This window comes from Bactrocera oleae, chromosome 3 (genome assembly GCF_042242935.1).
Source record: "Bactrocera oleae isolate idBacOlea1 chromosome 3, idBacOlea1, whole genome shotgun sequence".
NCBI classification, from domain to species: Eukaryota; Metazoa; Arthropoda; class Insecta; order Diptera; family Tephritidae; genus Bactrocera; species Bactrocera oleae.
In genome coordinates, this window is record NC_091537.1 from 79,720,860 (window position 1) to 79,737,472 (window position 16,613).

General features: G+C 32.8%; 1 protein-coding gene across 1 annotated transcript; it reads left to right on the forward strand.

Moving 5' to 3' along the window:
* The first annotated feature begins 4,534 nt into the window (after window positions 1–4,534).
* On the forward strand, window positions 4,535–8,134 carry bsk (mitogen-activated protein kinase dJNK). The gene is made up of 3 exons (XM_014230608.3): window positions 4,535–4,889; window positions 5,018–5,309; window positions 6,369–8,134. The coding sequence occupies exon 3, from the start codon at window positions 6,536–6,538 to the stop codon at window positions 7,652–7,654; it is 1,119 nt and encodes a 372-aa protein (XP_014086083.1). The 5' UTR covers window positions 4,535–4,889; window positions 5,018–5,309; window positions 6,369–6,535; the 3' UTR covers window positions 7,655–8,134.
* The last annotated feature ends 8,479 nt before the right edge of the window (window positions 8,135–16,613 follow it).

The following is a 16,613-nucleotide window of genomic DNA, read 5'->3' on the forward strand; positions in this document are numbered from 1 at the left end:
ATTTGCTGACGTTATTGGTGGTGAAATGCAAAAACAAAAGCAAAAACATGTACTATATGCCTTTGAGAAAAAAAAATCACAAAGTATTGAAATCCAATTGGGTTTTATTTCACTCAAACGACGACGATAACTTTATCTACGCGAAAAATCCACCAGCAAAGAATCATCAACTAGCCAGCCCGGCGTTGTTGCCCACTCGAGCCTGTCTCGGGTTGCCAGTTATCTGGCACTAACGTTGCGGCAGGAAGCTTTGCGGTACACCGTCATTAGTAGTCCCATGTGCCACTTCAATGGCTCAACACGCCGTTTTTTTATTTCCTCTCCATTTTATTTTCGTATTTTTTTACGCACATCAAAAAGTGTTGTTGGTGGTGTGCTATCTTCACGTCGAGCTTTTAGCTGAAATTTAAGGCGTCGCGTGCAGTAATCAAGTTCGTAAATGTTTATCATGCGTTATTTTGATATATGATCTGGGTAAATAGTAATTTCTTTTTTTGGTTTCATCAGTCGGTGCTGACTTTTGTGAGTGAATGAAATTTTACAAAATTTTCTGGCATTTTAAATAGATGTGTTGTGTGGCATCCTTTTAGCAAGATAAGTGACAATAAGAATTACTTTGTATATGGCTTTCTAAACAGACTAATATTAATTAACCAGCTGAGAATTACAGATAAAGATGTGAAACTGAGTGTACGAGTCGATAACTAACAACTATTTAGTATATAAACAGGTTAAATTTTCACATCATTGCTGTCAGAAAGCTACTGGCATTTAATGTTGTTAATATTCGTAACTTATATGTTTTGTGGTTAGAGCTAACCTCCAAAAAATACTTATACTTCACAACTGCCGGAAATGTCAGCTTCGATCGTTGATATCTAAAACAAACTGTTACTGTAGAAAACTTCAGTAAATGATTTCGGATGACCTTAAAGGAAGTTTACCGAGCTATGTAGCAGATCTAAAAATATCAGGAGATAAGTTAGGAGTTAAGAGTTAGATATGTAACTCCTGTGCAAAGTGGGTGACGCCGATGTTCACAAACGACCGACCCTAACACAAATCAAAGAAACCAATTATAAAATTGCATTAAGGTAACATGGTGTTGTTGTCATATCTACCGTATTCTCCGGAAATAATCTGCCATAACTTTTTCGTGTTCCTCTGATCACGTAACCATAATTCGATTTAAAGGTTGTTTATGGCAAATAACGTGGATAGGCAGAAGTAGCAAAACATTTATGTTTGGATGCAAACCGTTGAACGATTACGTTTTCAGATTTAGTTATACGCGTACATATAGTTGCTATAAGAAATATAATAGATATGTGGAACGGCTATTACATCTTCAGTACAGCAGATGTTAACGTTATTTTGTCTATCAAAAAATGCAACATGGAACATCATATATGAACAGGTGATAGAAGAAGAAATAAATTGAGGACCTAAGCTCTATTGTGCCTTTCCTTCTGTCACAACTAATCACAAAGGCCCAGCACACTGTTAAATTCCAGTAACCAGATAGGTGCTATTGAGGCGATATGATACCTATTCGGATACAAATGTAGATCCAAGGGTTTTGATTCGGCGTCTACAGACTCTTAAGAATTTCCGGCTCCATGTTGCAAAACCGACCGTTTGCACAAGGGGCTACGCCATGTTAAACAAGTGCTTCTTGAACCCAGTGTAGTATGCGATAAGTAGTCAGAATTTGTCTCTCGGTAGGTTGGTCTTAGTCAGGTTGTAACCATCGATTAGCAACTTTGCCTGGCGCATACCTGTGGGCTTCTGGCAATACTTTTCCCTGCTCACGCTCTCCTCCTAGTAGGAGGTTAAGCATAGAGTTATTCCATTCAGCTTTACTGTCGAGAATAACTTTAAACTTCTTTGTGAAGTTTACTCTTGTGGTAACGATGCCCCTCGGGAGAAAAGTCTTTGTTGGAGCGGTATTACCTTAACTCTGCCTTAGCCTTCTGCCGTGCTTTGAAGCGTTATATGGCAAACATTCGCAGTTTCGATAATTGAAGCTCTACCGAAATCTGTGATGCTTTTGTTATTACATATGTAAGAAACGTCTCACGATCATGGTCTACATCCACCTGATAATCCTTGGCTTGTATCCCCAGGATTTACCGGCCAGGCGATTGCACACCATGAGTGCTTTTGTGAATTTCACCATAGTTAGACAACAAGCTACTGCCACCAAAGAGTAAAATCCTAACTGAGACTCAGCCTCATTAGTCATCTCTAAAAGGTTAAGGTGCCTAGGCGCGACACAGACCTTTTCTTGGTAAGCACACAGAATGATACTATGAACTAACTAGGTTTTTGAAAAGTAAGGTTATGCTTTCGACTAACAAAATCGTCTCTCGACAAACAATAGTTAAAGTTTCCCATAATGCTTGGCTGTATGCATACATACATATCAATTCGATTTGTCGATGAAAATTGTTGAGAAAACTCTTCAAACCTGCGAATGAAAACTGATGAGAACCTCCAGGCGTTACATTGATACCGACTAAAGTAGAACAATGAGCTTTACAAACATTGTGAGGTGTCTTTTGTAGCGAACGTATTCAGGATACGAAACGATCAGTTCGTTAAATATTAACGAAGCTGAACTAAGAGTATAATTTTGGAGGAAGAATCATATTTTATCCTGAAATCAAATTCTTAAGTTTAGCAGTAAATGCCAGCAATAAAATTTCACAGAAGAAGCTTTACTTATATGAAGATAGAGAATGCTCTACCTCGTAACAGATCTTTGTCAGTAGAACTACTTCGACTTGAAAGTAGTTTCAGAAGTAGCAGGAACAACCTTTTAATATTGATATCGAAATGATTACTACTACATATTCGTGAAAAGTGCCCGCACCAACAGCCACAGTTATACCATGAATGTGTGCTGTCAAGCTGCTCATTTTATCTTGGCAGGATTATGCATATTTAATTGGCCACCCAAAAGACACAGAAATGTGAGCACATTTTTATATTTCGTTCTTTTTTTGTTTTTTTGTTTCTCTCTTTATGCTTAGCCTTGTTGCAGTTTGGCTTTCATTTTCATTGGAATTAAAAGGAAAAATGTTGGAAATTCTCAGCATGTCCTTGTCAGCATAATTTCACTTACACCCATCACATAGAAATTTATACTCGTACGAAGTAGAAGTGACATAAAATACCTTTGCTAGTTGAAGGACAAGGCAAGCCAAACGCAAACCAAATTGTTCCTAGAATTCATTACAAATTTCTATGTGCAAGCAGTATTTTAAGTCACTTTAAGCTAGAATATTTGCTATTTACGAAAAGAAAAAAGAATTTTCAAATTAGTTTTCCCATTTAATAGATAAATAAACATAATGAACATTTATAGAATTTAAGGTACTTTAAAAATCGGATTCCCGTGAAACAGTGGCCGATCTCAAGGAGAACCTTCGAAAAAAGATGACTGTCGGTAAGGAAGATTTTTCTGCTTAAAATTATCTTAAAACCAAAAATTAAAAGTTTTTATTATTATTACTCTATAGATGAGTACAGGTAATAATCGTATGATGTTTCAAAATTTTCCTTCGAAAGAAAAAAGTCGTTTTATGTGAAAAAATTTAGCTTTCAGAGCGGCTTGAAAATCGAATTTATTATTTAAAAGCTCATTTCTTCGATCAATACCTGACAAATATATCTAAGAAGGTCGTTTAAAAATTTCAAATCGAACCAATTTTCCTTACCGACTCTGAAAACAGCGTTTCGTGAAAAACCTGTTTAATGCTTTATAAGCGCTTAGCCGAAATTAAAAAACTCAATATCAACAAATACGCTCATATATCCAAAACTTTTTGCAGGATCAACTTCACATTCTTGCGGAATATTCTTAAACACTATGTGTACATTTGACTTATGTATATACAAAAACAATAAATTGTTTTAAATTATCAAGTGGAAAACGGTGAAGAACTATATGCTATGAATAAGTATATGCTAAAAATTTCTTAAGAAAAACACATATATACATATCTACATACATAGATATTTTTATATTAGAAAACTTAATAAACTAAGAGCATAATTTACGTCCCAAATTCAAAAAAAAATTCAAAGCAAACATTATAGACACTTATTTCTAAAACATATCTTCCTTAAAAAAACTTAAAATAACAACCAAAAAACGCTTTATTTGGTTTATTAATAACTAATGCAATGGCAAGTACATACATATGTGAAACAGTTTGTATACAAAACCATTTAAAATTATTAAAATTAAATACAAGCCAAGTAAAATAAAATAAAAACAAGAAAATAAATAATCAAACAAATTAGCTTACGTATTTTAGCAACAAATCGAAACAGACCATACACACCAATTCGATATTATTTGCAAAGCTAGTGTAAAATCGTTGAAATTTGAGAGCCAATGTATACTTCATACCAACTGCGCATAATCGCTATTCTTCTCTGTCTCGCTACCTTATTCAGCAATGCGCACCCGTTCACCATATGAGTATATACTGTGACATATGTAGCTGCAGTCAAAGAATTTCGTGCTGCTGTCAGATTTTCCAATTGACAAGCGCGGTGCCAATTTCTGTCCAAGTTTTTGTGTATTCTCTCTCTGTTATAAAATTGTGTGTTTTTCTATAAGATTTTCTTCAACGAATACGCGATTAAATTGTTTATTAACAAATATTGCCATGACATACGTGTAAAAATGTAAGGAAACTTGGAGATGTACAACTAAATATTTGGCTAATATAAACGGTCGAAAAAAGTTACTACAGCAAGCGGTAGACAGGCAATCAACCAACCAAACGTCTTTGGTGACAGATTGAAAATCGATTTTTTCATGCCAGATTCATACGAAATTTTCGCTGCTCATCTATAGGACGTCGCTAAAAGTGGTTGGTAGCAAATTGGTGTAGATTTGTATATGCAATTTATTGAAAAATAACACATTTAATTTTGAATTGCATATACAATTCATAGTATTACATATACATATTTGTCGTTAACGCCCTTACCTTTGCAGCGTCCAGTAAAAATAAAAACACTTCTCTGCACCCGGCTAATAATGGAAAACTAGCGTTAAGTTAAAAAGTTCACAAAAAACTGCAACCAAATAAAATAAGTTTAGCAAAGTAGCATCAACAATATTTTGGCTAAAATCACAGTAGCACAGAATCAATTGCGTTTGCAACATTTGTGGCTAAATCAATAATCCAACATTTCTACACCCGAGCCACGCATAACAACAAAATCGAAACAGACAGTCGTTGCATTTGCAATTTTTTCGGTGTTTCAAAGAAATTCGTCAAACAAAGGTAAGAAATGTTACAAAAAAAAAAAAGAAATAATAAGGTCAAATAAGGACTATGCAGTAAAAGGATATGCCGCATTGCCCTCATAATAACAAAAAGTATATGCAATTAATTTGTCAGTTTGTGCGCATAGGATATGTATGCATATGCATGTATGTACATATATAAAATACTGTATGTACATAGGGCGGCCGGCACGACAGCAAAATAGTCGTGCAGTCGCACGAAGAAACGGCGCCGACCTATGAATCCTACAGATACTAGCTATTCTTAAATTTTAGGGAATTTAGAATAAAGTAATAATGAGATGAAGCTGTTTTGGGAGACAGCGAAGAGGCAGTCTTCAATCGAATACTTGACAGCGTTAATATATTGTGTATTAGGCTTAATTGCAGCTGAGAATTTTGATAAAGTGTAATATTGATTTCTTATGCGCAACGATAATGCCACAGTGCACACAGAATAGTGATTTGTGAGTGCAATGTTATTTTTTTTTTGTGTTTGATATATTTATAAATTGATTATCAGAAACTTCTAAATATAAAATCTAATAAACTTTTAAAATTGTATCTATGAGAAATTTTGTTAAAATATCTTCTCTAATAAAAAAAATTTTTATACAAGAACTCGATTTTAATCGTTCAGTTTGTATGGCAGTTATATATATGGTCCGATCTGAACAATTTCTTCAGAGTTTATACCGTTGCCTTGGACAAAAATCCGTGCCATTGCTAAATCGACTCAGCTCGTACCGCTGATCATTTATATTTATTTTTAATAGCCTCTCCGACGTTTTCTTCTGGGTGTTACAAAGTTCGCGGCAAACTTAATATATGTATATCCCGTTCAGTGTACAATTAACTAACAACAAACTATTGTATATCTATATGTATTTTTCTTCTTTTATTGAATTTTTTTTACTGTAAGTGGTAAAATTTTGGTTTTAAAACAATCCAACTGTTAAATTGAGTCTACAAAAATTATATGAATTTATTAAAAAATATTTTTAAATAAGAAATTTATGTTTTAAAGTTAACCAATTTTTTACTTTATCCTCAACAGCATCCAAACCCAAATCAAATAGAGATACATCATCGTAGATCAAGTCAACCCATATTTATTTGCAACGAAAAATGAACGTGTGAATTGAAAACAACAACTTTAAAACACCAAAAACTTTATAACCGAAGAGTAAAAAATACAACAAAAAAAAAAATAAACCAAAAGCAATGAGTTCCCGACATTACACCATCGAAGTGGGGGATACGAATTTCACAATTCTTAATCGGTATACAAATTTGAAACCGATCGGTTCGGGCGCTCAAGGCATAGTATGTGCCGCCTACGATACGGTGACCGAGCAAAATGTTGCCATTAAAAAATTATCACGACCATTCCAAAATGTAACACATGCCAAGCGGGCTTATAGAGAGTTTAAGTTAATGAAGCTAGTAAACCATAAGAATATTATTGGTTTACTTAATGCATTTACACCACAACGTAGCTTGGAAGAATTTCAAGATGTTTACCTTGTTATGGAGCTCATGGATGCAAATCTATGTCAAGTCATACAAATGGATTTGGATCATGATCGTATGTCATATTTATTATATCAAATGTTATGCGGTATAAAGCATTTACACCTAGCCGGCATTATACATAGAGACTTGAAGCCATCAAATATTGTCGTTAAAGCCGATTGCACATTAAAAATTTTAGATTTCGGTTTGGCACGTACAGCCGGTACAACATTCATGATGACACCATATGTTGTTACACGTTATTATCGTGCACCCGAAGTTATTTTGGGTATGGGCTATACCGAAAATGTAGATATTTGGTCTGTGGGCTGTATTATGGGTGAAATGATAAGGGGTGGTGTTCTATTTCCCGGCACTGATCATATTGATCAATGGAATAAAATTATTGAACAATTGGGTACTCCGTCTACATCATTTATGCAGCGTTTGCAACCAACTGTCCGTAATTATGTCGAAAATCGACCACGTTATTCGGGTTATTCATTCGATCGTCTATTCCCCGATGTACTCTTTCCAAATGATAATAATGAACAAAGTCGACGAAAGGCATCGGAAGCACGTGATTTACTTAGTCGTATGCTAGTGATTGATCCCGAACAACGTATTTCGGTTGAGCAAGCACTATTACATAGTTATATAAATGTTTGGTATGATGCTGAAGAGGTTAATGCACCAGCACCGGAACCATATGATCATAGCGTTGATGAACGGGAGCATACCGTCGAACAATGGAAGCGACTTATCTATGAAGAAGTTATGGATTATGAGGCGCACAATACCAATGCGCCCGTAAATACTACACGGTAGACCCTGAATTAATTAAGGCATGGCATACTAATGCTTCTGAGCAACTCTTAATGTATATAAAATATAAGAACAATAAAAGCATTAATACTTTCAAAATAATAAAGTAAAACAAAATAAAAAAATATATATAAATAAAGTAAATAAACATAAAATATTAGAGATCAGCTTGTTTCGCCTCTCAAAAACAAAAGGATTCAAAATATATGTTATTATTTTGCAAAAGTGCATAACAAAAGCGGAAAGTGATTTTTTTCTAGTAAAGATATGATATTAAATTTGAAATGGCGAATGTAATGAAAAGAGTACAATACATACATAAATACATATTTCTAACAAGTGTTTGCTACATAAAAAAAAATATAATTACGAGTATCACAAAAAAAAAAAAGAAAATGGAAAAAATTATGGCCAGAACGTAGTAAGTGTAATACTTTATTGAATAATAAATAAATAAATATCCCCGATAACTTAAACATACAAGCGCAGCATAAGCTATTTATTGGGCACATGGCATAGAAAGTGGGGATAATTTGAAAATAACAACAAAACAAGAAAAAACATTAACTGCGGTTGATAGTTGATCTAACTGAAAAACAACGGTAATAACAATTTTCGTTTTTTTAGGTATCGAACATTGTTAACTATGAAAAAAAAAATTCTATAGATATATATATAGGTCGAACCAGTCTACCAATATGTGTGCATATAAATATATTTCCTTTCTAATTGATTAGCTATTAAAATACGTTTATAAGTAGCTTAAACTATTGTGTTTATTAAATTAGGTCGTAGAAACGTAGTATATAGTTTACATATCATAAATATGTATGCGCGTATACCCATTTCTAACTAGCTTTTTGTTTGTGGATCTATTTTTAGAACAAAATGTAGACATGGTAGAGAATTTTAAATTATGCAGTAGAAAATTTTTAGCAGCAGTCGTAGTCGAACTACTTTTGTATGTAAATATGTTTGCAAGATGCATTGAAGTGGAAGAGAAATTATACACAAGATTATTGTAGATTATTGGAGGGTGAGTTGGGTACATATTTATATGCTTAGTATGTTAAACTCAATTGCCTGTATTCATGAGGTATAGTATCTTGTATGTATATTTTGAGCACAAAAAAAGAATATTACAAATAATAAAATAATTTAGATTTACTACATATTTGAATTTTGTAAAGTTCAGTGGGTTATGGCTCGAATTAAAGATTGCTGGAGTAAGAAAAATGAGTGCGTTTCGTTGGAGATTTAAATTTGATTGATTATGTGTTAAAAAGAAAGCAGATATTAAAACGGACCATTAATTACAAACATCAACTTTATGAAGGTGTAAAATACAATTTTCTAATTTGCTATAGAAAAATAATATAAGTTCAAATAATATTTTTTCCTAAGGTTAATTCACAGTAATTGAAACGATATTTAGTTTGCAGGCATTGCAATACACAAAAATTTCAAATTATAGTCAGCACCAAGAGGGCACCAAGAATTAAAAAAACCTTTCTAAATACCATTACCACAAATGTACGTTTAACATTCACATTCGGTAACTTACAGTTCAAACGAAATTTCAATGGCAGACGGACATTTATTAGAATATATAATATTAGTAACTGAAGAATATTTTTCGAGTCTTTGCTATGCCTTGGAATAATATTTATAAATTTAACGGTACATTCTGCAGAAAAAGAGAATTCGATGATTATCTTTCTTTTTTTTGAAGAACTTTTACTTTAAAACTTCACAAAATTGGTTGGTCCGTGGCGTCTGTTTGTTTTAAGGATCCAATGTTAGGTATGTATATACTTATAAGTTGTATTACACATTCGTTGGAATAGGGGTCAGACTACTATATAGACACATATACTATACAACTATGCGCTCTTGCTCAATTTGAATTTTAAAAAATGTTTGGAAACTATTTGGTGCTGCTGAATAAATATTCGGAGGAATCGTATTGAATCTTGTATGATTGGCTATTATGCTCATGTTATAAGAATATCAGATAATTTGCATAACAATGCTAATTGTATACTCTCAAGAGTATATTAAACATTTAGCTTGCAACAAATACAAAAGTAGGTACTAATTTACTTTTTAAATTGGCATATATTAATAATACTTACTTCAATTATGCTGTTGTATGTTCTAAAATCGTTTCTTGTGCTCTGATATATTACAAAATCGCTAAGAACACAATTTAATTTCACTTAAAAGCTTTAATAACTAAACGACATTTATTCACAACCACTTTTGGCAGCTTTATTCAATGCATTTTGCAATTGCACATAATACACACAGCACTTGAAATGCATTTTCACGACTTTAACTTGAAATACATTTTCACGACTTTAACTTATATTTACTTGCACATTTTGACAGAAAAAGCATTAAAATACATATTTTTCACTAGTTTACAAAATTTTTACTTACTATTCAGAAAAAATAACGGGTAACTGTGTCTCTTGTGGCGGAAGATGCAACTGATCATTAGTTAGGGTTGCCAACTACTCTTTATGGAATTGCATAATATATACTTAACAGGAACCGGAACATATATTTTCCTTCAGATTTTAGTTTATTTTTTATTTAAAATGAAAATGTCTAAAAAGCGTAAGTCATTTGTAAAAATTTAAAAAGACAGAAAATCAAAAATTTGAAATAAATTTAAGTCATTAAACACATACATATTTGAATATTAATGTTTACATTTACAAATAGTTATAAAGTTAGGAATGATAAACTAGATATACTTAATTATTTAGCGTAAGAATTATTTTCTGTTGGTTAAAAGTCAGAAAAAGTTACTTCGACAGCTTGGAAAATATTTAATTTTGTATTAAATTTATTACTATATTTTTATAAATGGTTGTATATATCAATATGTACATATATATGTATATATTGCTGTATATTTCATTTGTATATTTTACCTCAATAATATATATGTGTGTAAAATATTTTTAATCCATAGAGAGAACATATATCATACGTTCTCTGATACATATTGTACCAAAGAACGTATATTATATATGTATGATATACGTTCTCTGCTTTCGCCAGATATTATAACAGTTTAGCACCCACTGCCACATTGGCTTTCAAACACTAATTGGTTGTAAACACTACTTAGTGGTTTATATTTTGCTGGATTTCCATTTACGTTCTTTATTATTTAGCGTAAGTGGATTTCCATTTACGTTCTCTGATATTATATAGTGTGCCTAGCAGATTTTCTGTTTTTAAATCCGTCCTTTCTAGTACCGGATACAATATTTTGCAAAATATTTAGAATTGAAAATTAACTTTAAGGTTTTTCTGTATAAGCCACTAAAGGATAAATGAAAGTAATACGGCAGCTGTCAAACTTTTTAGCCATTCCAAGTCAGCTGTTGCTGGAAGAAAAACGAAAAAATTATCTCTAAAGTCACATCCGTGTCGTAATTCAAATTTGTTAAAATTTAAATAATAGTGGTGAATTTAGGTAATATATACAGTTATAAGTTGGTAATTACATAGTGTGCGGGCATAAGTGTTTAAGTGCAAGTTTAAGTAATCAAAAGAGAAACTACCAAATTTCTCCGTGTGCTATACTAAATTTGATGGTAATATAATCTAGAATCTTCTAAAAGAAGTTAGAAATTTTATGGCAAATATGTATATTATTAAATAAAAAGTTATTTGTTAAAAATCTAACATAGTCCTTTATTAGTGATGCAAAGCCAATATAATTCTCATTAATCAATTTTCATGCATCGACTTTGCACCACTAATAAAGGGCGGTCTCGGGTTGTTGCAAATATTTAATGATCTTTTCAATAAGCTAACAAATCATGAGCTTGCTTCAGGTGAGTGGTTTTTATTTTAATATATTGGTATTATAATTTTATTTTAAATATTTCTTATTTTTGTATGCGTTTTTTGACATTTTGCGGAGTGCAAGAAGAATATTACTGCCTTATACTGTCGGAAAATTGTTGATATTTACATAAAAACACAAAAATTACCTGGACGATGGATATAAATGAATGTTTACTGCCAATGCAGCCGTGCTTTGCTTGATTATTTAAGCTGCTGACTCTACGGCTTTTTATTTCTATGCGAGTATTTACACAGCTGTTAGAACAGAAGTCTTACGATAAGCGTTTTTGTTGAAAATACAAGAAAACACTTGTAGTAATGGGGACAGTTTATTATAAATCAGTGAAAATGTGCTTGAACTCAGATATATGTAAAAAAAAAGTATACGTGTATTCTAGTAATCAGTCAAGCTAATTTGAAAAATGTTGTTTTGATAAAAACACGTTTTGAGATAAATTGATGGAGCTGATTGAACTGAGCAGCTACACTTTAGAAAGCTGTAACTCAAAAGATATTTGAGATATCGTGTTACAATACTATATACACTATCGAAATATGAAAAAATCGATATTTTTAATTTTCACACTAGGTAGCACTTAAGATTTCAATTTCGTTTTGTAATTTTACTTGTAACAAAAAGGCTATAAAACACACTTTATAGCTACCAAAAAATCAGCTTAAACCTCTAGTATATATGGAAATGTATGATATAAAGATAAACGGAAACTTTTTATGCATTTCCATTCAACATTTTCATTTCTGAATAAACAAAAGCACAGGTAAATGACAACAATATTGGAACTGCAAAAACAATTAATTAAATTTCTTTAAATAATATCAATTGTTGTACATAAAATCACACGTTTACTTTATTGCATGAACAGTCGCCGTGTAAAAACTGAGCCCTCAGTATCAGCGCGCTTAATATGAATTTCTTAATATTTACTATATTTTTAATAGTATACATTTTCAACGCTGCCGCCCAGCCTTGTATACCGCTAGGTGAGTGTGAAATACTAGAAAAAAAAATTATATACTTATTATTTACATGATATTAATTTTTTTTTATGTTTGGAACTTTAATATAGTTTTAAATTATTTTTTAATATTTCTAAAAAAATTTTTTTTTGATTTTGCTAAATATTTTTTTTAACATTTTTCAAATTTCAACACAATTTGTTTTATTTTAATTTTTGTATATATAATATAATTATAAAATATTTCTAAAGGTTTCAAACATTTTTTTTTAACATTACTCAAATCTCAACACATTTTTTGTAGCCGATTCTACATGCACCGAAGCAGCTAATTCAGGCACAACTGGACCCGGTTGTTTGGCAGGCACTAGATGGTCCTACGATGCAACAACCAGACAATGTACTGCCTTTACTTATCAAGGCTGTGGTGGAAATACGAATCGTTATTGTTCGCGTGTGGTGTGTGAACGCAGATGTACTGCCCCTTCGAGAGTTGTTGTTGGTTGAATAAAGAAATGATTAAACTTTGCTTATAAGTGTACTTGCCTTCGACACTCATATTAGCTCATATTAAGTATCTGTAGCAAAATTACTTATTTAGTGAAAGCCGAGAATTGAAATGTTCTCTCATTACTAAATCTTTTCTATTTTCCTATCTCATAAAATACACGTTATCTAAACTGATCGGAAAAATCCATTTCGTGGATCTTCTGTTGTCTTGTAATATAATGTAGATGAATGGGTATGTTAAGTTTGCCCGGAAGTTTGTGACACCCAGAAGGTTTCGATACCCTATAAAATATGTACATATGTATATATAAATTATCGGTCTGATAAGCTGAGTCGATTTAATCACCACCGTGCGTTTTTATATGCGCAATTTAATTCCTCAGATATAGATCTGAAATTTTCCACACGTCCTTTTCTCTCGAATAAGCTGCTTGTTTGCCGGAACTGCCGATATCAGACTACTATAGCATATAGCTGCCATACAAACTGACCGTTCAAACTCAAGTCCTTGCATGGAAAACGTTTTTATTTGACGAGATATCTTCACGAAATTTAGCATAGACTATTATCAAAGGCAACGCCACAATCTCTGCACTAATTTTTTCAGATCGGATTACTATCACATATAGCTGCAATACAAACTGACTGATCAAACTCAAAATAGAGATTTTTATACCCTTTTTTCGTATACTCCTGCTATAAGAAATGCTAACGTTTTTTATAGTTTTAAATGTTAAGGGGGTATTCTGGTCTAGAAATTTCAAGAAATCAATTTTTTTTCTTATCATATTTTCAAAGCTTAACTATTCAAGAATGGGTGTACGAGAGGATTTTTGAAAATTCTAACTATTTTCGGAGATATAGGCATTTTGCTGGCGCGGCATTCAAACGAAACGAACGGCGGGCAAAACTTTAAACGCGTTTTTCTCGAAACTGTCTTTTTCAACCTGATATCCATGATATCTCAAGTTCTACTGGACTGATTGACTTAAATTTTCAGGGAATCTTCCTCATAGACTCCTCTCGGCCATGAACTAGCCCCATCCCCAAATTCAAAAATTTAGTATTTTTAAAAAATTTGAGAAAGTCAAAAAAAGGGTCCAAAAATTTTGTTTTTTTTTCAAACAGTCGCCATTTTATCAAACATTTTTTTTTTTAACTTGTCCCTAGTTCATGACCTTGCGACATTCATGTAGACTAATATTCTTTTTATTTTTTTCAATTTAGATCACTGGAAGGGATGAAATCATGGGTATGGCCACCTGCCAATTTTTCGAGACCCCCCACTTCATCAGCTGCTAAAATTTTGAATTTTGAAAAAAACATTTTTTTAAATTTTTTTCTGTAATCTTAAAAGGTTAATAAATAACATAAAAAAAATGGATGGTAAAAATATTAATTGCCTATTTTATACAGCACTTTAAACAATACCTAAAAATCATGCCTCTAGACCAGAATACCCCCTTAAACTGAGTCAGATAGCTTAGGCAAGTCGGTAGCGATGATTTTAAAGCATCGTTTAAAGAGTCGGTATGCTTAACCTACATCTATAGCTTGAGCGTAATAAGGCTATAATCCTTCATTAAAGTCCATACATGTCTATATCATAATGACTACTATTTTTATTTCTCATTTCCAACACTTCCGTGCTTTGTGATTCCAACTTCTCAAATTCCGTATTAGACACATATATATATACATCTAACCTTACATAAGTCCGATACAACTTGTATTTATGGTGGTTATTCTTCGGCATATAGTATGCCTTAAAAGTGAAATGTATAAGAAGTGGTTACTTAGGAATCGTAAACTAAAGATAAGTGCTTCTATGTTCCTATAGAGATCAAACAACATAACCTATAGTGGTCTGGATATTTATTGTGCATCAACATTGAAGTAACATTTCGTTTATATTAATTTTGTCGCATGACACTTTTTATGTAGTAAATACCCGACAACGCTGTTGACATGCAAATTCTGTACAATAACGATTCGAATTACCGCCACAGCCCCAATAAAAGAAGGTTTCACAGCGGCGAGATCCGGTATTGTAATACCATCGGACGCCACCATTGCAGCTGGCGCCATTGTAGCCCGGGTTAACTGGCTCGCTGCATGTCGGAAAATCTATTATATAATGATGGAAATTAGATTTTCAAATAATTTTACTTTTCAAAATGTACTTACTAAGTGGTGCACATTGCTGAGCATGCGCATTAAAGTTAACGAGAATTAAAAAGAAGGAACAGCAGAAAAATATTAAGAATTTATCTACGGCGAACATAGTGAAAACTTTCAAGAGTTATACTTGTACAAAACTGTCTACTGACAAAAGACAGCAGAAGGCTTTTATAGCATTGTGGTTTTTTTTTTTTATTTACATATATTATACATAAATAATAATAATATTAAAAATAATTTTCAGTGAATGCAGCTATTGAAAGGAGCAAATGTAAACTTAGTATTGTTATTATTATTATTTATGGTATATGCATATTTTCATATTTTTTAAAAACACGTGTGCGCTTAGTGAGTTTCAACTCTTTGTATATAGTTCTTTTTTCACTTCTCTTGTTGTTTTGTGTAGGTTCGCACGTAGGATTTTTGATCCTATATGTGTCGGTTGTGGTTCTTTCGTGGTTCTAAGACTGGTTGGGGATCTTATTGTTGGCGTTGAGAACAATAAGGGATAATTTTTGTTATCGGTTATATCATTGTTTTAGATATTGTCCTTACTGCAAATACATGAACAGTATTGTGTCAACGGAAGAGGATGTTGGACACGTTCCAACGATAGTTGACTCCATGTATCAGACTTCATATATATATTCTAATTGTATTCGTGCGATGAAGTGATGGCGTAATTTGATAATTAGTCGAGTCATCCAATCTTCCGAACATGTTTTGGAAAGCTGCTGCCCTTGCACACATTTTTCAATATTATTAATTTTAAGTTTAAACAAAAATAGTTTTTTCCACTCAAGTACATTGAACTTTATGTCTGAAAAAGTGTTTTTTCGCGGAGTTCTTCTTCATTACTTTAATAGAAAACTTGAGCCGAAAGTCATCATATTATAGTGGCAGTGGCGTTCGTTGCCTTGGCGTGATGAAGGGAGAACGGCCAAGACTCCCAGCCAGGAGACGATTAAGAGTGCTCCCGGATGTACCAGCCGAAGTACGCCGGAGAACACAGCAGTGAATACAGTGGGTACCAACCATAGTACCCACAGCATTAATATGAACTTATAGACGCCACCTTCACCTCACCAAGAACCATACAGGAGAGATAGGTGGATATCGACGTCAGATTGTCGAGTCTAGTTTTAAGCGGAGTTTGACCGTTCCAAAAGGAGTTACAGGGTCATCAAATGCGCAGACCAGGCATCCTTGGATGACTTGACGTGTAGTTTCGCTAAAATTAGCGACGCCTTTGAAGGCCTCAAATTGAAGTTTATACCCATCAAGGTTATGCCAAGGAGACCTCGTGCTCGCATTTGGCTGTCCCCTTTGGAAGTGTCAGGCGAAAAGCTGCTGAGATGCATCAAGCCACAAAATAAATCAATATCAGGTAGCTGATAGAGCAAGTAAGCCCATACTAATGGCCA

Coding starts and splice junctions, on each gene's coding strand:
- bsk (XM_014230608.3), top strand. CDS start 6,536: ATGAGTTCCCGACATTACACCATCGAAGTGGGGGATACGAATTTCACA.